Consider the following 24,139-nt stretch of genomic DNA (forward strand, 5'->3'; position numbering starts at 1 on the left):
CGCATGGTGATGCATGCCTGTAGTCCCAGCTACTCGGGAAGCTGAGGCAGGAGAATTGCTTGAACCCAGGACGCAGAGGTTGCAGTGAGTGGAGATCGTGCCACTATACTTCAGCCTGGCAAAAGAGCAAGACTCAGTCTCAAAAAAAAAAAAGTTTGTGAACGTTGAAATCTATTATGTATATCCATCAAACATCTAATCAAGGGATAATAGACTGTAGAATTTAGGAAGGAATTAAATATTACAATAGTTTACAACACCTTCCTTGGTTTTTAGTTTTCCATGTAGTAATTTGATTTTTTTCCTTTGAGAAATGATTAACTCAGCTTACATAAGTCCTTAGGTAACTGAAGAGAAATATCTATTACAGAGTGGCCAGAAGATTAGTAAGGAAATCCAGTTAACCAACGTTAATTTCCGGTATAGAGTCATGTAAAAACACATACCTACGATAAGACATTATGATAGCATCTGATTTATTGGCCTTCCTTCCTATTAAACTGATCCTGGATATGTTTACCAGCTTTGACTTTATTTGTACCCTACTTCCTGCCACCAAAGACTTCAAGTGAAGCATTCACACTTTAAATAATACTATCTTTTCTCCATCAAAGAATCAAGGATATTCCACATCCATCCTTTACACACAGAGTAAGAAAGAGAATGAGATTTGTGATACAACACCATAAATCAAAAGCACACACTGACCAAGCAATGCAGTTTTCAAGAACTTATACAGACCCGAGAGTGCGTATCAGTACATTAGAACAGTTTTGTATTGGGGTGAGATGGAAACTGGAAGTGGAAAAATGAGGACAAAAGGGAACAAGTGTGTGTTGAAACAATACTTCACATATTACTTCCAAGCTACCTGTCCTGAGTTCTGAGGTTGTTTTTATTTGTGGCAAGAGCTTTCTCTCCTGCCACTGATGTGCTGAAGTGTGCTTGAAATGTGAATGAAAACAGCATTCATCTCCACTTAATTTTTTTTTTAAAACATTCAATCATCTATGAAAACAACAGGAAGAACTTCTTCACTGTGCTGTGTTGATATGTTCTTCTCTTAGGCTTGTTGATTTTGTCCTCAGATCATCTGAGGCTCCATTTGGTCATGCAGCATTTGGTCAATGCTTGTCTATCTACTCTGTGTTCATGCACTGGGCTTGAGACTGGGATACAACAGTGGGCAAGCTGGTAACAGCCTCTGTCTTACAGGGGTGGAGAGCACAGCTCGACAGTAGGACCGTGACCAACTTGCAGGACTAGGACTTACCCTTGGCCTCACAAGAGTTGAGGGCAGTTCTTTTTGACTACAGATTACCAAAGCAGATCAAACTTTCAGGGAGACAATTCAGGACAGGGCAGGAGAGAAAGGGGGAGAAAGTCTCCACCCTGGGTTCCTCTGAACAAGTGCCAATTATAAAGATAACTGGAAATACAGATTGTGTGGTTTTGCCATGTAAATGAAATTAGGGCAAGTATCCCATGATCTCATAAGCTTTGTCCGTTAGAAGTAATGGGAAGAAATTTTTTCTTAATTAGTTTTGTCTGCTATTTCAACATTATTTTCTAAATGCAGTCAACTCAAATGTCTGCATGATGTCTGAGAATCACAATTTGAGTAGTTCAAAGTATCAGATCTTCTGAATATCATATATATTTATACTTATTCCTGAGCACCAGTCTCAATGATTCCGTAAATTCTAGGAAATCACATTTTAAAGATAAACCCATAAAAGTCAGGCCTGTCTGGAAGCAATGTGTCTTAGCCTGGGAAACCTGGGACGTTGTCCTGTTTGCCTTACCCATTACCCAGCCTCGGCCCTTGTGTGGCTCTCCCCCAGTCCCCAGTGTGTGTTGGAAACAAACACTATCCACTTCTTTAATCACCACACTATATAGAGCCAGCAGTGGGTTTATTTTTTATTGTGGTAAAATACACATAAAACTTACCATTTCAGCCATTTTAAAGCGTACATGCATTTAGTACATTCACAGTGTGCAACCATCACTGTTGTCTAGTTCCAGAACATTTTTATCAGATGTGAACCCTATACGCATTAAGGAGTCATTCCCCATTCCCCACTGCTGCCCAGCCCCTAGCAACCACTAGTCTGCACTCTATGTCTTTGAACTTTTGCCTGAAGATATGAAGTCGTATCTCACTGTGGTTTTGGTTTGTACTTTTCCAATGACCAGAAATGTTGAGGATCCTTCCATGTTTGTCATCCACTTGTGTATTTATGTATTCTTTTTGGAGAAATGTCTATTTAAGTCCTTTGCCCATTTTAAAATCAGGTTGTTTGTGGTTTTGTTCCTCAGTTGTAAGAGTTGTTTATATATTCCGGGTACTGGACCCTTATCAGATATATGATTTGCAAATATTTTTGCCCCTTCTGTGGGTTCTCTTTTACTCTCTTGATAATGTCCTTTTCTGCACAAGTGTGTGGTTTTTTTTTTAATTTTGATGAAGTCCAGTTTATCTGTTTTTTTTTTGTTGTTGTTGTCGTTGCTTGTGAGATTTACCCTAATGTTTTCTTCTAAAGGTTCTATAGTTTTAGCCTTTACAGTTAGGTCTATTAACCCTTTTTGAGTTAATTTTTGCGGTGGTGTGAGACAGGTGTCCACCTTCATTCTTTGTTGTTGTTGTTTTTTGTTTGAGACGGAGCCTCGCTCTGTCACCCAGGCTGGAGTGCAGTGGCACGATATTGGCTCACTGCAAGCTCTGCCTCCTGGATTCATTCCATTCTCCTGCCTCAGCCTCCTGAGTAGCTGGGACTACAGGCACCCGCCACCATGCCCAGCTAATTTTTTGTGTTTTTAGTAGAGGCGGGATTTCATTGTGTCAGCCAGGATGGTCTCGATCTCCTGACCTCGTGATCCGCCCACCTCAGCCTCCCAAAGTGCTGGGATTACAGGCGTGAGCCACTGCACCTGGCCCCACCTTCATTCTTTTGCATGTGGATGTCCAGTTGTCCTAGCACCATTAGTTAAAGAGACTATTCTTTCTCCATGGAATGGTCTAGGCACCCTTGTCAAAAACTAATTGACCATACATGTATGGTTTTATTTCTGGATTCTCAATTCTACTCCATTCACTTATATGTCTATCCTTGTACTAGTGCCACACCATATTGCTCACTGTAGCTTTGTAGTGAGTTTTGAAATAGGGAAGTCCTCCAACTTCTTTCTTCTTTTCCAAGATTGTTTTAGTCTTGCAGTTGAATAGGTCTCTTGCAGTTATATGTGAATTTTAGGATCTACTTTTCCATTTATGTGAAAAAGGCTTGAGGTCAGTGTTTTAATAGAGGCCCTAAGTCTTTTATGCTCAGAGGCCTTCCTCTTGGCATACTGTGAGATCTTACTGTTGGCCAACCACTTTACTAAGCAGCCCAGTGATCAATGTAGCTAACAAACTGAAATCAACACTGACTGGTTAGCCATCCCTGAAAGTGAAATGTGGGTATTGCCCAAAAGATTTAATAAAATTAGCTCTATGATTTTAGTCAAGCCCTGCTTCTAAATATGTTTCCTTTAAAGTACATATTTGAAAAATCTTGATACTAACAGATAATTACAAAGTGCAGCATTGACAGGGAACCTGAAAGCTGAGTCTTTTTCTTTAAGGCAGGGAAACTAAAGTCTAGAAGTACCAGTATCAGTCCATGGCCTGTTAGGAACCAGGCCGCACAGCAGGAGGGGAGCAAGTGAAGCTTCATCTGTATTTACAGCTGCTCCCCATCGCTGGCATTAATACCTGAGCTCCACCACCTATCAGATCAGTGGCAGCATTAGATTCTTATAGGAGTGTGAGCCCTATTGTGAACTGCACATGCAAGGGATCTAGGTTGCACACTCCTTATGAGAATCTAATGCCTGATGATCTGTCACTGTCTCCCATCATCCACAGATGGGACTGGCTAGTTGCAGGAAAACAAGCTCAGGACATCCACTTATTCTGTATTATGGTGAGTTATATAATTATTTCGTTGTATATTACAATGCAATAATAATAGAAATAAAGTGCAGGATAAATGTAATGTACTTGAATCATCCTCCTGAAATCATACCCCACACTGTCCATGGAAAAATTGTCTTCCACAAAACCTGTCCCTGGTGCCAAAAAGATTGGGGACCACTCCTTTAAAATATTGACTTGAACACCCTCATTAGAATGATTTTTTTCCAAGCTAATAAACCAAATTTGTAACTCAAGCATAAGATGTAGTTCTTGAGATTCATTAGAGAACCAAATTTAACTAAGACAGTGACTTTTATAAGTTATGAAGTGGATAGACATGGAATGCAGAGCAACTGGGATGTGAAAATACCTAGCTTTTCTCCATCAAAAACCTATTCTGCTTTTTTGTTAAACAGATTGTGTTCTTAACTTTCAGAAATGCCCTTAAGTTTAATTACAATGTCACTAGCTTTCCAGTCATGAGTAGCTCATCTTCATGGGGGCCCCCACAGTAGCAGAATTTGAGGCATTGTTAATCCTTATGCTTGTAAATTTAATTCCATGCTAGTCGCATAATTCTTACTCATTAGATGAGGATGAAGATGATGATAATAGCAAACACCTATGTAGTGCTTACCATGGACCAGAGACAGTTTTTATATACTCTATGTGTGTGTGCATATGCACACGCACACACACCAAATGCGAAGTGCTCCAGAATGCCAAACCTTTTGAGAGCTGACACTGCTCAAAGGAAATGCTCGTTGGAGCATTTTGAATTTTTCGGATTTAGGATGCTGAACCAGTAAGTATATAATGCAAATATTCCAAAATCTGAAAAGATAAAAAGTCTGAAACACTTTTGGGCCCAAGCATTTTGAAAAAGGGGCACATAATCTGTAAAGAGAGAAAGAGAATAACATGTGCATATATATATTAAAATAAATGTGTAAAATATGCATGTAATATTCTCAGCAACCCCAAGAGAGTGGAGGTTATTATCAATATTTTACAGATGAGGAAACCAGGCACAGAACAAATATAAACCTTTTCCTGGGTAATACCGTTACTAAGTGGAGCAGAGATTCAAACCCACATGATTTTAAATCCTCCAGGGCCTACACTCTCGATAATAAACTTTTACAACTTGTCCAGGGCAACGTCGTTGTTCTTTGCATTCTTAAGAATCTTAGAATAAATAATGAGAATTATTAGCTGAGCAGTTACTAGTAACGGAGGCTGGAGTATTTTTCCAGGACAAAGAGGAGGGACAAAGGGCACATATCAGAGTAGGAAGAAACATTTATTTCTTTTTTCCTTGTGTATGTTTATAGAATAGAGAACCTCAGTTTGGGCTATTGCTATTTTTATAATACTACCAAGCACAGGGATATTTAAAAAAAAAAGAAGAAGAAGAAGAAGAAGAAGAAACCTGGTCTAGGAATCCTAAAACCTAGTCGAGGGGTCTTAGGATGACATAGGGTGATAACCTCAATCTATCGCTTATTAACCATGGAACTCAGCAAGTTGCCTTGCCATCGGTTTCTCCTCCATAATGTAGAGGAGAGGGGAAAGGAAGGGCTATGATGATCACATGAAATTATAATTAATACCATATAAATTATATAGAACCATGCAATTGTCAACCTTTCATTATAACTTATGATGCAACTTAAAATATGTGATCCTTCTGGCCTTAATTAAGCTTAGTTTCCCACAAAAGTATGTGCGTTTAAGTAGAAGGCAAAATTTGTGGTTTTTAATCATACTTAGCTGCTTGAGTTCTTAAATTGTCATCTCTTAAGAATTTCCTATCACATGATTAAGTTTAGGTCCCATGATCCCAGCTGAAAGATTTCCTTGTTTTTTGGTCCAAACTAGCAGGAGCACTAAATGGCTAAGGTGATATTTGAGATCTGGAGCTAATAATGTAAATTATGTTGTTAGAATTTTAAATATTGAAAGTATTCCTTAGTTTCCACAAACACTGATTCCTTTTCAACCTTGGACACACTAGAAGCAGATGACAGAGGGAGAGCTTCAGGAATGCTACTGGTAATAATAGATGCCATATGAATGGAGTGGCCAAACCCAAGAGGCCACACCAGCTTACAAGCACCATATGGGCTCATTTATCTACAGTGGAATTTGAGCACAGCTATGATGAATAAACTCCCTGGTGTATTTCTTTCTCTTTTTTTCTTAATTCTTTTTCAAAATTAGGTACCTCCTCATTAAAGGAGGGCAAGACCCGTGGTTTGGATCAACCTGTCTTACATATTTGAAGAACCCCAATGCCAATACTCTAAGCAGTTGATTTATGCTGGTCAGACCATATCCAGAATGTTATATTTGGACTGGGGTGGGAAGGGGAATGCATGTTAAGGTCATTGGCAACTGGAATGTGAGCAGGACTGTGAGCTCTTTGCAGATGCCGTTGTGAGGAGCTTTAAGGGACTGAGCGGTTTCGCTTGGAAAAAGGAAATATGGTAGAAGAGGGGATAGAGGGGCACAGTCTTGGCATTTCTCTGTAGGTTTTTCAGAAGCTGCTGATTTGGAAAGGGAATTGGACTTGTTTCCTGCAGCTCTAGTCTCTTAGGTTTTAGTTGCCACATTTGTACAATCAGGGATTGGATTGTTTTTCAAAGGTCTCCCTCCGGGCCACAGTCCTGTGACTAACCAGGTTCCATGACTGGGTGGCCCTGGAAGGCAGGCCTCTAGAGTGAGCTCCTGTTTGAGAATGGAATGTGCCAATATTGTACTCTCCCAAAGAAATTTAATATAAGCCACATGTAATTTTAAGTTTTCTAGAAGCCTCATTTTAAAAAGAAATAGATGAAATTGATTCTAATAATATATTTTATTTAACCAAATATATGCAAAAATATTTAAATATATAATAAATGTAAAAAATGGATGAGATATTGTACATGCTTTGTTTCATACAACATCTTCAGAATCCAGTGTGTGTTTCACACAGCACATCTCAGTTTGTACTAGCCGTGTCTCAAGTGCTCAAGTGTCACCTGTGGCCAGTGGCGGCCATCATGGGCAGCACAGCTTTAAGGACCATGTGAGTGCTTACCATGTGCCAGACCTCACAGAAGACTTTAGATCTTTTCATCCAATCCTTGCCTCAGTCCTGAGAGATTCCTGTTTTATAAATGAAAAAACAAAACCCACAAGGATTATATAACTTGCACACATCCACATGGCTAATATGCAACAAGAGTCCAAGCCAAGACAGATTTGGTTTTAAATCTGTCCATCCCCATTGTCCTTAAGCACTAGACACACTGTAGTGGGAGGGAGGTGGGTTCCCTGTCATGGGACTGGATGGTTACTTACGTCTGAGGTAGAACTTTGGCAATGAATTCCACAGGCCTGATGTACAGTAGAAGCCCAAGAGAAACAGGCTGTGTGAGCAGTTTGTCGTCCAGCAACTCCTGAGCAAATAAGCATTCTTTGTCTTTGGTGGGGCACGTTTTAGTGACTCCAGTCATTTGGTCATTACACAGCTTCTCTAAAGAACTGGAAGTTCCCTAGAAACTGTATATCACAATTAGTTCTGAGAATACTATTTCAAATAAGAAAGTTACTATATTTACACTTTTTAAATCACCCAAAGCTTTTATTTTTAACTCAGCGTTCCTGTTTAATACGTTGATGATGATGGCTGGAGGAAGGTGGTGTGTAGGAAGGAAAGGATACATGGCTTTCTCAGCCACAGCCGCCTTAGGAAATATGCCATCCCCCACGTGGCTGTAATTAGCTGTGAGCCCACCTTTGACTCTCCGTGGAGTATTTAGCTGTGCATTCCCAGACAGCCTGTAAATCCCCAGCAGCAAAGGGTCATGGGGCCAGAGGAAATGGTTCTCCAAAGGCCAGGGGGAAGGGAGGCAAGGAAGACATATTGTGATTGTTCTTTTCACACAGACTTCTGATAAATAGGAAATGGGAAAAATGATGTTTACAGATGGCTTATTGGATTTTATCCTATTTTCAAAAGTAATATATTTGTAATTAACTTGGAAGGTTTCTCTGTCATTTGGGAGTAGTTGCCCATATCCTTCAAAATGTGAAAATTTTATTTTCATTTCTAAATTTCATGCTACATGAACATTTCCTGCTAGAGTTTAGGAAGAAAAATTAGTCATTCAGTGATATCATGTAATGACTTTGAAATAACGGGACTACAGTAAAAGTGAAACTTCAGACGTCAATTAGACCAGTGTATGTATAATTTAAACAAACATTTGTCTGTGTTTCCTTTTCTTCCTTCCTTTTCTTTCTATTTATCTATCTAGCTAGCTATCTGAGATGGAGTCTCACTCTGTCACCCAGGCTGGAGTGCAGTGGCACGTTTTCAGCTTACTGCAACCTCTGCCTCCTGGGTTTAAGCAATTCTCACACCTAGGCCTCCTGAGCACCTGGAATTACAGGCACATGCCACTATGCCCAGCTAATTTTTGTATTCTTAGTAGGGGTTTTGCCATGTTGGCCAGGCTGGTCTGGAACTCCTGACCTCAGGTGATTCGCCCACCTCGGCCTCCCAAAATGCTGGGATTGCAGGAGTGAGCCACTGCGCCTGGCCCTTTTTTTCTTTTTATATTTTTTTAATTTTCCAATAATACTGTTTCCACCTTATGTAAAAGTGAACAAACTTGACCCTTTATCTTTTGTGTTAAAACCTTTTTACATAATTACATAACATGATCCCTCACTAGGAAGGGGTGGCCAATTGCCATAAAAAACACCTATGAGAGAACATATGGTTTTCGTACTTCCAGAATTTTCCAGCTCTTTACTATTTACTGAGAAGCTCTTCTATTCTATTCTACCTGAAGGTGAGGACCTAACCCTATTTGTTAGTTGCTCAGGCCCTTGAACACCATCCTCCTCGCCACTATGCCAGCTGACAGCCCAAGCCTCCACAGCTCACACTGGACGTTTGCTGCCACTGGTCTTCAAACTCTTTCATAGCTTTCTGATAGCAGGACAGTTCGTCTGGCTCCTAAAGGCTTATGAGGTATTAAGCCGGCCCAGAAGTCTAGGTGCTATTAACGTCAGGAAAGGAGAATATTAGATATATTCCTGCACTCTGCAGTAGCAGGCCATATCAGCAGCACTTGTTCCCCTGCCCATCAAAAAGTAGTCTCGGTCTAAAAAAGAAGGAAAGGTATTTAGAGAGGAAATCTTGTGATATACTTGTGCCCATGTTACTAACAGTATAATCCTACAACATCAAGCACATAAAGCCCAGACTTTGATTATCAAGCATTCATAAACTTTGAAGAGTCTTACCGCAGACCTGGTGAATATCTGCAAGAATGTTTTATTTTAAGGTATTATCTTTGAAGCTTCAGTATTGTATGTGTTTGTGCACTCTCTTAGGAGAAACAGATTTTTGTGCATAAGGACTACAGTCTGAAAGTCCGTCTCTTTCTCTGTTTTAAGGACCAAGAAGCTGATAATTGATGTGATCCGGAACCAGCCAGGGAACACATTGACAGAAATCTTAGAGACACCAGCCACTGCGCAACAGGTAATTTGGCTTTAAGTGTAAAATAATAATAGGAGTTGATTTTCTTAGTAAATCTTTATGCCAAATGTTTATTATCTCAGAGAAACTGTATCTGACATGGTCTGGAAGTAAGGAATTTTATCTATTACTGTAGTAAACTGAGTTCAGCCATATATAAACCTGTATGAAGTATCAATGGGGATGAAATAGAAAATACAGTGCCAAATTCATGCCGAATATACTTTTGTCTTAACCTAGGATGATAGTTCTGGGTTTTTCAAAGCATGGAAATGCTCATCATAGTATTTATCACACAGTAGATGGGCAAGTAAGTCAGTTGAGAGAGTTCTAGCTGACAGGATATTGAAAAATATCTTTCCAATTTTATGTATTTACTAACTTGAAACAAATAAGCATCTCACATGTTAAAGATGTTTTCCAAATGCTCCAGAAGAAACTATTGAGTCCACTGGGTCAAAGCATCATCATGTTAGCGTAAGTAAGGTTTCACAACAATCTTGCATTTAGCTTTTTATTAACATCTTTGAAAATGTGTCATTGTTCATTCTAAAATAAATTTAAAGTTGTTATTTTAGTACCAATAATTGCTACTCCCTAAACAAAAGTTAATTATTTAATTAACTACTTCTTAGCAGAGCTATACATAATTTTCCTGGATCATTCTTAATTTAATTGATAGCCAAGGAATCCTTGTAATGGTTTTTAATTTAAAAAATATAAAAGGCTGGGCATGGTGGCTCATGTCTGTAATCCCAGTACTTTGGAAGGCTGAGGTGTGTAGATCGCTTGAGCCCAGGAGTTCAACACTAGACTGGACAACAGTGAGACCCTCATCTCTAACTTTTAAAAATTTTTAATAAACAATATAAAACTAAACTTCAAATCACATGTTTGTTAATGTGTGAATATGTTTTCAACAATATGGGTAAAATATTATACTAGGTTCGTATAAAAGACTTTTACTCCTTACTATTTTTCATTTTCCCCTAAATGTGTCATGAATAAGTGACTGAGAACACAGACTTCTGAGATCAAGTATACCTCTGCACCTCCTAGGTGTGTAACTCTGCACACTTAGAAGCATTGCTGTGCCGCAGTTTCCTCAACTGTAAAATGGGATTAATAATAATACCCAGTTCACAGGCAGGATTAAGTGAGTTAAAACATATTAAATGGGTACATTCGTATCTGGCGTATATTAAGTGCTCAACAATGTTGGCTGCTGCTTTTGTTATTTACTGCTAACCTGGTAAAATAATGTTCCTGTGTCAATAATGTTGACCTACCTGTCCTATGTCTGACATTACTGTGCCTAACTAATAGTCGTTTCCTTAGACTTCATCTATTGAGTCAGTCAATTGTCTCGTACAATGAAATGGGAAGACCAATAGTCTCTTTTTATTACTGTTTCCTTTTACAGACTATCCAAAGAGTGTTCCTTCATTTATTCATTTACTCATCGTTTGTTTGGGAACTTATGATATGCTATCTTATTCCCTTTGCTCAAAGAAACTTTGCAGGTTTTTCAGAGTTGCTGGTTTGTGATTCCCTTATAAGAATAAAGCTCTCTGACTGCCTCTGTTGGTTTAGTTCAGGACTCTCCATAAACATGGCTGATGTGTGAGAGTTTAGCTGGGTTCTGAACATTCAGGGTTCTCATAGCCACATTTCAATAGATAATCTAGTTTTAGTTTCCTCAGCTAGACTATCCAGGAATCGAAATCCTTCCATCTGGGGAATTACAAAGTAGCAGTTATCCATTAAAATATGTCCGTTACTATGGTGATTTGTCACTTTGGCAATAAAGCAGCTATTGATAATTGTTCCCAAATAAGGCTTGCTCTCAAAAAGATGAAGTAATTCCTTTCAAACTTCAAATCTCAGGAAGAACATGTTCTGGTTCTAGTCTTTGAACTTTGGCTGGAGGACTACTTTCATTTTGACATTAACTTGCATTGTGTAGCTTATGAACTGTGAAATTAGGGGATCAGAGAAAAATCAGCACCTTGATATTCTCTTTTCAGGAGGCAGACCATGCCACGGACATGGTGAGCCGTGCAATGATAGATTCCAGGACTCCAGAAGAAATGAAGCATAGCCAATCTATGATTGAAGATGCACAGCTGCCTCTTGAGCAGAAGAAGAGGAAAATCCAGAGGAATCTTCGGACATTGGAACAGACTGGACACGTGTCATCCAAAAATAAATACCAAGACATTCTCAATGAGATTGCCAAGGTTTTTGGAAACAGTATTCTTTCTTCTTCACTTAGCAGACATTTGCTAATCACCAGTCAAGTGCTGGGCACTCTGTGAGGTGGCATTAGGGATTCATGGTTGCATATGCTGTGGTTACTGCACTCTTCAATGTTACAGATTTTTAAAGGTTTCAAAGCACTTGATGACTTTTTTTTTTTTTTTTTTTTTTTTTTTGAGGTGGAGTCTCACTCTGCTGCCCAGGCTGGAGTGCAGTGGCGTGATCTCAGCTCTCTATAACCTCTGCCTCCCAGGTTCAAGCGATTCTCCTACCTCAGTCTCCGAAATAGCTGGGACTACAGGCGCACACCACCTCGCCTGGCTAATTTTTGTATTTTTAGTAGAGACAGGATTCCATCATGCTGGCCAGGCTGGTCTCGAAATCCTGACCTGGTGATCTGCCCGCCTCGGCCTCCCAAGCAGTTGATGACTTTTAAGAGAAAATAATCACAACACTTTGAAGTCATTAGGAGAGTTGAAACAGACCAGAAATAAATACTAAAAAATGTACTTGACAAGTTTGGTCTATACCTTTAAGCTAGTTTTAAAAATAACATTATTTGGAAGAGTTTTCTCCTGAGATGTTAGTTGTCATATAGCTCAGTTGCCTTAGAACCTGCCACTGAGATGAACTCTGTGTCCCAGATCATTTGTTTTTAAGCAATTTAACCTAAATGCAGTTCAGACTTGAAGATTAGTTTCTGTTTTCTTATCCCATGTTTTTACACTTGAGAAACTTCCTGAGCAAAGCGTCTCAACTTAGTGCAATGAAACATCACAGGAAGTGGCTGAGATCTGTTTGTCAAGGATAAGGAAGTATATATTTGGGTTAGAAGGATATTTCATTCTTTTTATTCAAACATGCAAATTAATATGGATCTAGAGGTTAAAGGCGGTTAAATGACCAGAAAAAAAATAATAAATTTTCTCATGTTCTAGGAGGGAAATGCGCCCAGCTTTGTTCTTTGATAGAAAGTTATGTTCAATTCTGGCAGTAGGCTTATTCCTTCTAGCCCAAGTGACTCAAGGGCAATAGCATTTCTTTCTTTAGTTTTGGGGTAGAAATATTTCTATTTGGGAATATGGGGTAGATAAATATATGCTTTTGCTTTAAAAAAGAAAAAGGCTATCATGAAGACATGATATTCTATTTAATGAATATTCTATTATATGAAGAATTTCTATTTAATGAAGAATTCTATTTAACAAAGAATATTCTATTCTAATATTCTATTCATGAAGAATTTTTACCTAAGGGCATGGGGAAGTTGTGGGGGGAGTGTATGTGTATGTGGGTATTTGTTTGAATTCCTAGGGGAATGGTTTTTAATTTGTCTACAAAAGAAAAACAATATTAAACAGGCATCATTTTCTTAAGTCAAACACTTTCATAACTTACCAATTAGAATTACCAAAAAAACTTATATCTGCAAGTTTAAATTTAGCATAGCTCTTGTAAGCTATAAGCAGCTTATGCAACTTAATGTTCTAGGAATTCTATTTAAAGCCAAGTAATAGTTATCAATGTTGAATCTTTTCACTCAGTCTTGACAGGCTAGTGTTGTTTTTTCAAACCTTGAGAAATATTTGTCAGATGAAAAAGTTTGTTCTTTTCTTATTTTAAAAATCAATTTAACAATTAAATGTAAACCTTTTTAGTTTAAAGTACTATTCAAAGAGGAATATTCAAAATAGTCTGAAGAGGCCAGGCACAATGGCTCATGCCTATAATTCCAGCACTTTGGGAGGCCAAGGCAGGCAGATCACTTGAGGTCAGGAGTTCAAGACCAGCCTGGCCAACATGGTGAAACCCTGTCTCTACTAAAAATACAAAAATTAACCAGGCATGGTGGCGCAGGCCTGCAGCCCCAGCTGCACAGGAGGCTGAGGCAGGAGAATCACTTGAAGCCCAGGGCATAGGTTGCAGAGATCAGGCCACTGGACTCCAGCCTGGGTGACAGAGTAAGACTCCGTCTTAAAAAAAAAAAAAAAAAAAGTCTGAAGAAATTGCATTTCTGCTGCTTTGTGCCCCTTTTAAAACACAATTTTTCCTTAAACTAAATGTGTAGTTATTCTAAAATAACTTATTTGCCTTTCCATCAAGAAAAAAATTAATGTTAACAAGTCTCTTAAAGTGAAATATGTACACTTTCCCGTTCTGAAGTAAAAAGGGATGGGAACCCTGTGGTGGTGTTGAGAGTAAAATAAGGTACCTGAAATAAGCTACAAGTCAAGTTACAAATAGTGACTTACTACTGCTTGATATTCTTCTTGTCCCAAATTGGCAATATCATAAAGCAAGCTTCTGCTTAAATATGATAGCCCTTACTTGTTGTTTTAGGATATTCGAAATCAAAGAATCTATCGTAAGCTTCGAAAAGCTGAATTGGCAAAACTTCAGCAGACCCTGAATGCACTTAACAAGAAGGCAGCATTTTATGAAGAGCAAATCAATTATTATGACACCTACATAAAGACTTGTTTAGACAACTTAAAAAGAAAGTAAGTTAAAATCATGTCACGTTCATTCGTAATGTCATGATTTATGAGATGTCAGTTCTGCATTTCTATGTATTTGGGTTGGGTATGGAAGAAAACTTTTTGCTCTGTCTTATAACTGAAAACTGGAGTCTCAGTTTTATTATTTGCCACTGTGAACTAAGAAGTCAGGAGCAAATGGAAGCTTTTCAATTCCCCACCAGCACTAGAATTAAAGTGACTTACCTGTTGCATATTGAACAAATAGCATTAGTAGTTGGGGAAGCACTTTCATTGTTCCTTTTGTCTTTTTTAGTCAAAGATTTTTTAAAATACTATTATTTTTAAAATCTCTTGTTTTTGGACTATATTTTGTATAATTGATCATGTTAGTTAATGCCAGATGTTTACTAATTGCACAGAGCAGCTGAATGTTTTTAAATTGCTTAATGGTTTTAAAAAATTACTATTGACACAACTGGCAAAATTTGGTAGCTGTCTATTATCCATTAGCATAAGTATTATAGGTTTTTATATACAGTATAGCCATTTTTAATGAATGTCCTTTGCTTAGTAATTATTCTTATCACTAGACTATGATCAATGCTAGTTAAATTTTAATTACCCATTTAAATATGTAATACAATATTTTTATATAATCCTTGTCATCCAATTGGCAGAAAGAAATGGTACTGTATGGAAAAATCTGTTGCATTAATCATAGATCTTTTAAATTTTGTTGCAAATTGACTACAATGTTATGTATTCATGAGGTACAAGATGATATAATTTGTTATTACAATATGAAATAATTAATTCACATATGCATCACCTCAAATACTTAGTTTTTGTGATGAGAACACTTGAAATTTACTCCTAGCAGTTTTTAAAGTACAATACACTATTATTAGCTATATTCACCACACTGTGCGATAGATTTCAAAAAAACTGATTCCACCTGAGAGTTCGTATCCTTTGACCATCATCTCCCATTTCCCCCACCCTCCAGCCTCTGTAACCACCATTCTGTTCTGCTTCTATGAGTTCAACTTTTTTAGATGCCACATATAAGTGAGAACATGTGGTACTTGCCTTTCTGTGCCTGGCCTATTTCACTTAGCATAATGTTCTCTAATTCTATCCACATTGCCCCAAATGACAGAATTTCTTTCTCTTAGGGCTGAATAGTATTCCTGTGTGTGTGTGTATATACCACATTTTCTTTACCTGTTCATCTGTGAGTAGAGTCTTAGGTTGGTTTCATAACTTGGCTGTTGTGTGAGTAGTGCTGCAATGAACATGGGAGTGCAGACATTTCTTTAACAAACTGATTTCACATCTTGGAATAAACACCCAGAAGTTGGATTGCTGAAATCACAGAAGATTTGATAAAGGGATGTAGCCACATTTAAACCTTATTGATTTGGCTCCCACTAGTCCTGAATTTTAGTTTGTTTGCTTCGGGCTTCTCTCTGTTTCTCTTTCTCTCTCTCTCTTTTTCTCTCTCTCTTTTTCTCTCTCCCTTTTTCTCTCTCCCTCTATATATATACACACACACACAAAATACACTAAATATATATATACACACACTATACATAGTGTGCATATTCATTTACAATTACATAAATATATACATTATATAATGTATAGTGTACATACACTATACACTAAATATAGGAAGGAAGGAAGAATATATACATATACATGCAAGGAAGAAGTTGGTCAAGCTTATTTTCAGTAGAAATGAGATTGTTAGTGATTTACTTTAAGGCATTTCACACAAGATCCACAGTTGGGCGAATTGGATTTGGGTTCTGATTCTCTCTTACATTGTGTGATCTTCAGCCCAGTTCAGTGAACTTTGAGCCTCAGTTTTCTCATCTTTAAGGTGGAATTAAGAGTACCAGCCTCACCAGCTTGGCTGACATGGCGAAACTCCTTCTCTACTAAAAATACAAAAATTAGCCAGATGTGGTGGCATGTGCCTGTAATCCCAGCTGGAGGTTGAGGCAGGAGAATCACTTGAACCCAGGAGGCAGAGGTTGCAGTGAGCCAAGATCACGCCACCGCAGTCCAGCCTGGGCGATAGAGCAAGACTCCATCTCAAAAAAAAAAAAAAAAAAAACTCCCCCACAAGAAACAAAGAGTACCAGACTCACAAGTATGGTTATGAGAGCTACATGATATAGTATATAGCAAAGGAATTTATTAATTTAAAAGTATATGGAAATGTTAATTTTGGAAATGTGAGGTAATATTTATAAGGCACTTAGAACAATGCTGGCCACATGGTGTTTGTTAAATAGATTAAAACCGTCCTGGTGATATCTTTATGTAGGACCACACAGTTCATGTTATTGCAAAACAGCTACTTCTGAAATGACTAAAGATAACCACTTGGTTCAATATACCTGAGAAAATAGAGTGTAAGTTGTATGAAAGATGTTAGTCTGTAATGTAAACTTCAGTCACTTGGGAAATCCCTTTCCGCTCAAACAGTTTAGTAGTGCAGTTTTACTCTATGGATGAAATTACCTACTATCACAAAATAAAAAGGTGTATATCCAGTGTCTGAGGGCCAGGTATGAACAGCGATGTCACTCTGGGTATGGTAGTTGCACTACCAGAAGCCTCTGCATTTGCCATCATAACCACAAATGGTCTGTTCTTATTTTGTCAGAAATACTCGGAGATCAATTAAACTAGATGGGAAAGGAGAACCCAAAGGGACGAAGAGAGCGAAGCCAGTGAAGTACACTGCGGCAAAGCTGCACGAGAAAGGTGTCCTGCTAGATATAGATGATCTTCAAACAAACCAGTAAGTGTGACTTAGAATCTGCACAGAACACGCATGCCATTTGATTTCTTGTGGCCTTGGAGAGAGCTCCATTTGGTCTAGCAAGGCTTAACCTTGATTACTGATGGGTGAGAAGAGAAGAATACATGAATTGTCATGGCTGCTCTTCCCTTGGCCTCAGCATCTGGTGCTGTCAGTCATATGTAGTGTGTTCAGTGGTTGTCTTTCCTTGGCTTGTGCAGTACGTTTGGGTTGGTGAACCTCCAGAGCTGAGTCATAGCAAGGAGAGTAAAAGGCTATCTTTTGGTCTTGATGGATGAATTATCTACCATTGCAAAATAGCACCTTTCTCATTTAAAATAGGCTGTGCCAACCCCTGGATCAGAGCCATTTCCAAAGCATGCTGTGAGTGTGTGTATTCAGTGTGGTGGAGAAAACAAACCCTCCTTCACAGCCCCACATCAAGCACCACATGCTGCCTCATTTTAAAGGGGTCATGAGCCCATTGTTCCATCACTCTCTTGTCCTAAAATCTCAAAGGAAGCCAGACTCACTGGCATTTGCCTCTTCTTTAACTCCTGCCTGTATTCGAAGCCTGGCTTCTGTTTATCCCATAAAACCTCCTGACAACACCAACTCAGAAGAAAATACTTCTTCCTCTTTTGAAGTTTCCTTTTTTTTTTTTTTTTTTTTTTTTTGAGATGGAGTCTCACTCTGCTGCCCAGGCTGGAGTGCAGTGGCACGATCTTGGCTCACTGCAACCTCCCCTCCCAGGTTCAAGTGATGCTCCTGCCTCAGCCTCCCAAGTAGCTGGGATTACAGGCACGTGCCACCACGCCCAGCTAATTTTTGTGTTTTTAGTAGAGACGGGGTTTCACCATGTTGACCAGGCGATCCGCCCCACCTCGGCCTCCGAAAGTACTGGGATTATAGGCGTGAGCGACCGTGCCTGGCCTAAAGTTTCTATAAAAGTTACCATCTGAGGTACTCAATTGGCTATAGGTCAGTAATGTTCATGTTCTATGACTCACATATTTCCAACTATATTTTATGCTCTTGAAGAGCAAGGATGATATCTTCTATTTCTTCTGTAATAAACCACCTATGTCAGAACTCTGTGAGCTACAGATCTCGACAATAGCCATCAAACTTAGTGTTTGGAAAGCAGAATTGGGGGAAAGATGATGTGAGGTTTTTGGTGACTTCCTTAGGATTTTCTCAACAAGCTATTCTTTAAAAATGATTATTTGAGATTCCATTAGTTTGTTTCAGCTTTAAGCACATCTGTACTTGTAATTTCAAGTGTATGAATGTTCCTTTCTTCACAGGTTTAAGAATGTTACATTTGATATCATAGCTACTGAAGATGTAGGCATTTTCGATGTAAGATCAAAATTCCTTGGTGTTGAGATGGAAAAGGTGCAACTCAATATTCAGGTAAGCTGCTGGAATTTCTGCACATTGATGATAAATTTTATATGTGGATCATACATTGCTACCCTGGCTCTTGCTCTCCATGACAACAATAAAGTTTAACAGAAAACCAGTGCCAGCTTTCTTTGCCAATATTTGTTAAGTGTTGATGATTTTTCAAAGCTGTGACTTTTCAAATGATTGGAAATTAATATGCTTCTAGCTGGCAAACCATAGCAGTCAGTTTCTCTAAGCCATGTTTCCATTTTATTTATTTTGTTTATTTATTTGTTTTGAGACGGAGTCTCGCTCTGTCGCCCAGGCTGGAGTGCAGTGGCCAGATCTCAGCTCACTGCAAGCCCCGCCTCCCGGGTTTACGCCATTCTCCTGCCTCAGCCTCCCAAGTAGCTGGGACTACAGGCGCCCGCCACCTCGCCCGGCTAGTTTTTTTGTATTTTTTAGTAGAGACGGGGTTTCACCATGTTAGCCAGGATGGTCTCGATCTCCTGACCTCGTGATCCACCCATCTCGGCCTCCCAAAGTGCTGGGATTACAGGCTTGAGCCACCGTGCCCGGCCCATATTTCCATTTTAAAGCTTAGACAAAAGAATATAATTTAAAAGTATTCAGAGCTATTAATAAATGCTATAAATTTTCCTTTTATTGGAAACTTGCATTTCTTTCTAAGACTATGTATGCCCAGGACTGGAACTTTCATGATCTCATTTCTCCCTCTTTCCTAGAATGGGTTTTCTTATTTGTGGGGGTGGGAGGGGCAATTGAGAAAGGGTCTTGCTCTGTCATCCAGGCTGGAACGCAGTGGCGCAATCATGGTTCACTGCAGCCTCAACCTCCTGGGCTCAAGCCATCCTCCTGCTTCAGTCTCTCAAGTAGCCGGGACTACAGGTGCACACCACCACATCTGGCTAATGTCTATATTTTTTGTAGAGACGGGGTTCTGCCATGTTGCCTAGGCTGGTCTTAGACTCCTGGGCTCAAGTGATCTGCCTGCCTCAGCCTCCAAAAGTGATGGGATTACAGGCATTAGCCACCACACCTGGCCCCTAGAATAGTTTTTACATCAGTTTATTAACTCTATTTGCCAAATGTTTGTGATCACAGAAATGAAAGGCATTATGCAAAACAGATATCTATAAATAGAAAAATGATGTTTGCAATATAAATTATTATTTTATCATAAAAGCCACATTTAAGCCACATACGCATGAATGAAAACTGAGAAATCCAGTTTCTGTGCTCAAAAAAAAAAAAAAAAAAAAAAAGGCAGTGCAAACAAATGTTCATCTACCCCCAACTTCTTAATCCTTAGCACAAAATCAATTTAAAGAAATAATTGAATTTTTCTTTTTTGATCTAACACTTTTTACATGGAAATAACATCCTTTTACCTGGGCCCCAAACTACTTACAAAATGGTTTCCAGGTGTTTTGCATATGTTTACGTGAATCATCTCACTCAGATCCTGAGAGTGATGTGAATTCTGGCCTCACTGTCTGTGCAGCCCATGGCTGCATGCACTGGAATTACCTCCCCATCATGGGAGTCTGTGCCAGAGCCCTTCTTTTCTGGCAGCCCTTGTAAGTTTAAAAAGAAAAACGGGAGCTGAATGGATTTGATAATGGAGTAAATTAGAATTCGAAGATAAGATGAAAGCTGTTATGTAATTATGGAAAGTATTTTTACGTAAACAGTATTGTTTTCTAACTTACTTTAAATGTCACTAAATGTATCCATTTAACAATTTAGCTAATTAGGGTCTTCAGTTACTTTGTGTAATAAATAAATACAGGAAGAGAAAAGAACGCGCTTGTGGTGATACCGTTTGGTTAGTGATTCCTCTGTAGAAATAGCAAAAGACATATGTGATTGCCAAGAAGGAAATTATCCAGGGCCAGTCAATATCAACTGAACCAATGAGTCACAAGTGACCAGGAGACACCTTATATTGTGTTTAGAGAGAAAGCAATAATTCCATGAGACTTCCTTTGAGTACTGGTACAAAAACCAAGCTTCACGTGTTCCTTTGTTAAGGATTCTGTATACAGTAAGATTAGCTGTTCATACTATTCATTTTTACACATAATGGATTGTGAAATGTTAATCCTTAGCTATATGCAGGTGACCAATATGTCTTGGGTTTTTAAAATCAGTAGCACATAATCAGAAACTGGCTACATCATTAGCAAGGCTCAGAGCAAAATAAAAATGCAGTGCCCTGTTTTTATAATTGTTAAGGATTTTAGGAGATGACAGAAGAGAATAAAACCCTGGGCATGGGACCCTGTGCAGCTGCACAGACTGCATACCTACGGAGCCAGCCCTGCATTTGATAGCCGTCAGATATAAAGGCTGACTTCTATTTATATATGCAGCTTTCAGTCAATTGCATGAATGTGTAAATTGCCAAAGAGAAATGTGATGGTCAGGTCTTTACTGTGAGTAAAGGACCAGGAACAGGACCAAAGTTTGAAAGGACTAAAGAAAGTCCCTTCTGACATTACAGCTCTATGTCTCTTGGTTATCTTCAGCCCATTCTCCCTTCAGTTCCTAAAGAAAACCGTAGGATAGAATTATATCCTATAACTATAGGTCATATAGGTAACAGGAGGATATGACTTATGTGATATATGTTCTGCTTGTAAAAATAATGTCAGGTATTTATCAGGGACTGCAGGGTGGGCCTTCTTCCTCTCCTAGATGAAGAACTGAGGTTCAGAGAGCTAATTATGGACGAGGCAGCTGGGATCCAAGTTCTTCATCACTCTTGTCCGCTGCCTGTCTCATAGGATTCCAGTTGATCCTGCAAGACAAGAGTAGCTTACAAAGGGTTTGCATATACCTTAATCTCATATCTCATTTCCAGTAGCACCCTTGTGAAATTGGCAGTGTTATCCCCAATTTACACACAAGGAAACAGAACTTCAGAGAAGTTGTGTCATGTTGCAAGGTCTTAAGATAGCAAATGGCAGAGCTAAAACTAAAGTCTGCTTTTTAAGTCATGAGTTCAGCCATGTTTTCTCTGCTCCCTACTTTGGGGACCCAGCTACTTCCCCTACATATGCCATTCCTTTTCCATCTAACTCTGTTGGTTTAATTCTTTTCCAGTAGACTTTGTTTAACAGATGTTGCATTTCCCAAAGGAAAAGTGAATCTCCTCTACACTCTAAATAGCTAAAAGAATTATTGATGAAAGGACTTCAATTCCCTATAGAATTTTAGTTCTAGAAGCATATCTGAATAATGTAGGGGTTTACTTGAGTGAAGTTAGAGGTAATTGAGGAAGTGGAGGAGGAAGCTGTCAAGAGTCAAAGTTCTTTCAAAGATGACTCCAACTTCTACAATTGACCTTGTTAGAAACAAGAAAATGAGGCCTAGCTATTGGGCCAGGACAGCTCAGGAATTACATGTTCCACTGGGAGAGGTTTCCTGTACCTGTGTGACTATGAAATGCTACAGCTTACTTTCATGCATATGGCTGGTGTGACTCAGTTACTTATTTTAATAAGAGAGTTGATTTCCTTTGTTTATATGCTGACAGTGAAAAACAGAATGATAGTTCGACTTAAGAATGAGGGCTTGTTCTCAGTACAGAAACAGAAGTAGCCTAGATCAAGAAGTACAGACCACTGCTTTGTACAATGGTCTCCAAACTTTGGTCACTTCATCAGGAAATAGTATGAGCACTTCTCTCCATACATAGTTATTTGCAAAGTATGCATGCTTCTGCTATTGTACTCTAAAACGTGCTGTATAAAATATATACAAAAAGGTCCAAAAAATGAGAAAAAGTAAATAGAAATAGGAAGTCTAATATTCTTTTTGCCTCCCCAGTGAATTGTCTTGTTCACTTCACTTTAGAAAACACTGCTTTCTGTGTTTTTGTTTTTGGGTTTTTTTGAGACAGTCTTTCTCTGTCACCAAGGCTGGAGTGCAGTGGTGCAGTCTCGGCTCACTGCAGTCTCTGCCTACTCAGTTCAAGTGATTTTCCTGCCTCAGCCTCCTGAGTAGCTGGGATTACAAGTGTGCACCACCACGCCCAGCTAATTTTTGTATTTTTAGTAGAGATGGGGTTTTGCCGTGTTGGCCAGGCTGGTCTCACTCTCCTGACCTGAAGTAATCCACCTGCCTCAGCCTCTCAAACTGCTGGGATTACAGGAATGAGCCACCACACCCAGCCAGAAAACACTGCTTTCTAAAGAATATGCATCTAGCCAGAACTTTGTGTTTTGACATTTTCAATTAAAAATGAAATTATAATTATATACCTGACATTAACTTAATGATCATCATTTTCTTTCATACAGCCTTTATCAATTCTAAAAAACTATTTTCTTTCATCTAAGTCACAATCAGTTGGGAATTTATTAAAATGCAAATTAATGGGCCCCACCAGAGAGCTACAAAATAAGAAATTCCTGTGGGAGGAGCCCATACAGCCTGTGTTTTTAACTAGCCTGTGTTTTTAACCAGATGATTGTGATGTACGCTTAAGTTTTAGAACCCCCATCTGTGGCCTGTTGCTATGGTATGCACCTGTAGTCCTGGCTACTTAGGTGGCTGAGGTGGGAAGATAGCTTAAGCCAGGAGTTTGAGACCAACCTGGGCAACATAGTTAGACCCCACCTGGGTGATTAGGTCAATTGAATCTGACTTTTGTCGACAAATTCATCTAATATGTTTTTTTTTAATGCACAAAATGTCAAAGTCGAGATTTAATGATGCCTTTTACAATTTCAGGATTTACTTCAGATGCAGTATGAAGGAGTAGCTGTAATGAAAATGTTTGATAAGGTTAAAGTGAATGTAAACCTTCTCATATACCTGCTGAACAAGAAATTCTATGGAAAGTGAAGTGCCTGCAGAAATGTCATGGATTCTGTATCATCTGGATTAGGAAATGAATTTGTTTAATATTTTTGTTTTTAAACATGATTGAAATCACTGCTTATAAATGTGTGATTTTTTTTTTTTAATGACCAAAACTGTTCTGAAGAATGTACCCAGGTGCCTTTTTGCTAATCTGATACTATAATAGAATGAGACATAAAATGAATTAATGGAAACATATCCACGCTGTACTGTGGTATAGGTACTCTGATTGAAAACTTTGGACATCGTGTGATCTGTTTTAAAGTTGCGGGGTGGGGAATTTAGCTGACTAGGGACAAACATGTAAACCTATTTTCCTATGAAAACATTTTAAATGTCCCACTTGAATAATGTAATTCTTTATAGTTTTTTTTAATCTATGGATAAATGGAAACCTAATTGTAATGAATTATTTAGACAGTTTTAAGCCCTGTCTTCTGGGAGTTATCAATTTTAAAGAGAACTTTTGTGCAATTCAAATGAACTTTTTATAGGTAATTGAAAATGACAACACAATAACACTTTCTGTATAAAAGTATATATTTTATGTGATTTATTCCTACTAAATGAAAGTGCACTACTGCCTCATGTAAAGACTCTTGCACGCAGAGCCTTTAAATGACTAAGGAACAACATAGATAGTGAGCATAGTCCCCGCCTCCACCCCTCACAATTTATTTGAATACTTCAATTGTGCCTCTCAACTTTTTGTAATGCTAAAAAATCAGTATCTAGATGGTTTTTAAACGTATTATCTGGAAATTGTTTTATGTAAAATAAATGTTACTTAATTCCATTAA

At 38.5% G+C, this 24,139-nt stretch overlaps 1 protein-coding gene across 5 annotated transcripts in view; it reads left to right on the top strand.

The window, feature by feature from the left end:
* The window catches only part of IQGAP2 (IQ motif containing GTPase activating protein 2), a 310,132-nt gene extending 285,993 nt beyond the window's left edge, over positions 1 to 24,139 (top strand). For all 5 annotated transcript variants that reach the window (XM_015140297.3, XM_078004903.1, XM_028849526.2 and 2 more), the window contains 6 exons: positions 9,419 to 9,506; positions 11,531 to 11,743; positions 14,103 to 14,263; positions 16,920 to 17,057; positions 18,365 to 18,473; positions 23,208 to 24,139. In XM_015140297.3, the coding sequence (XP_014995783.1) occupies positions 9,419 to 9,506; positions 11,531 to 11,743; positions 14,103 to 14,263; positions 16,920 to 17,057; positions 18,365 to 18,473; positions 23,208 to 23,321 (823 nt within the window). In that variant the 3' untranslated portion in view covers positions 23,322 to 24,139. The remainder of the gene's footprint in view (positions 1 to 9,418; positions 9,507 to 11,530; positions 11,744 to 14,102; positions 14,264 to 16,919; positions 17,058 to 18,364; positions 18,474 to 23,207) is intronic.

This window comes from Macaca mulatta, chromosome 6 (genome assembly GCF_049350105.2).
Source record: "Macaca mulatta isolate MMU2019108-1 chromosome 6, T2T-MMU8v2.0, whole genome shotgun sequence".
In the NCBI taxonomy this organism is placed as follows: domain Eukaryota; kingdom Metazoa; phylum Chordata; class Mammalia; order Primates; family Cercopithecidae; genus Macaca; species Macaca mulatta.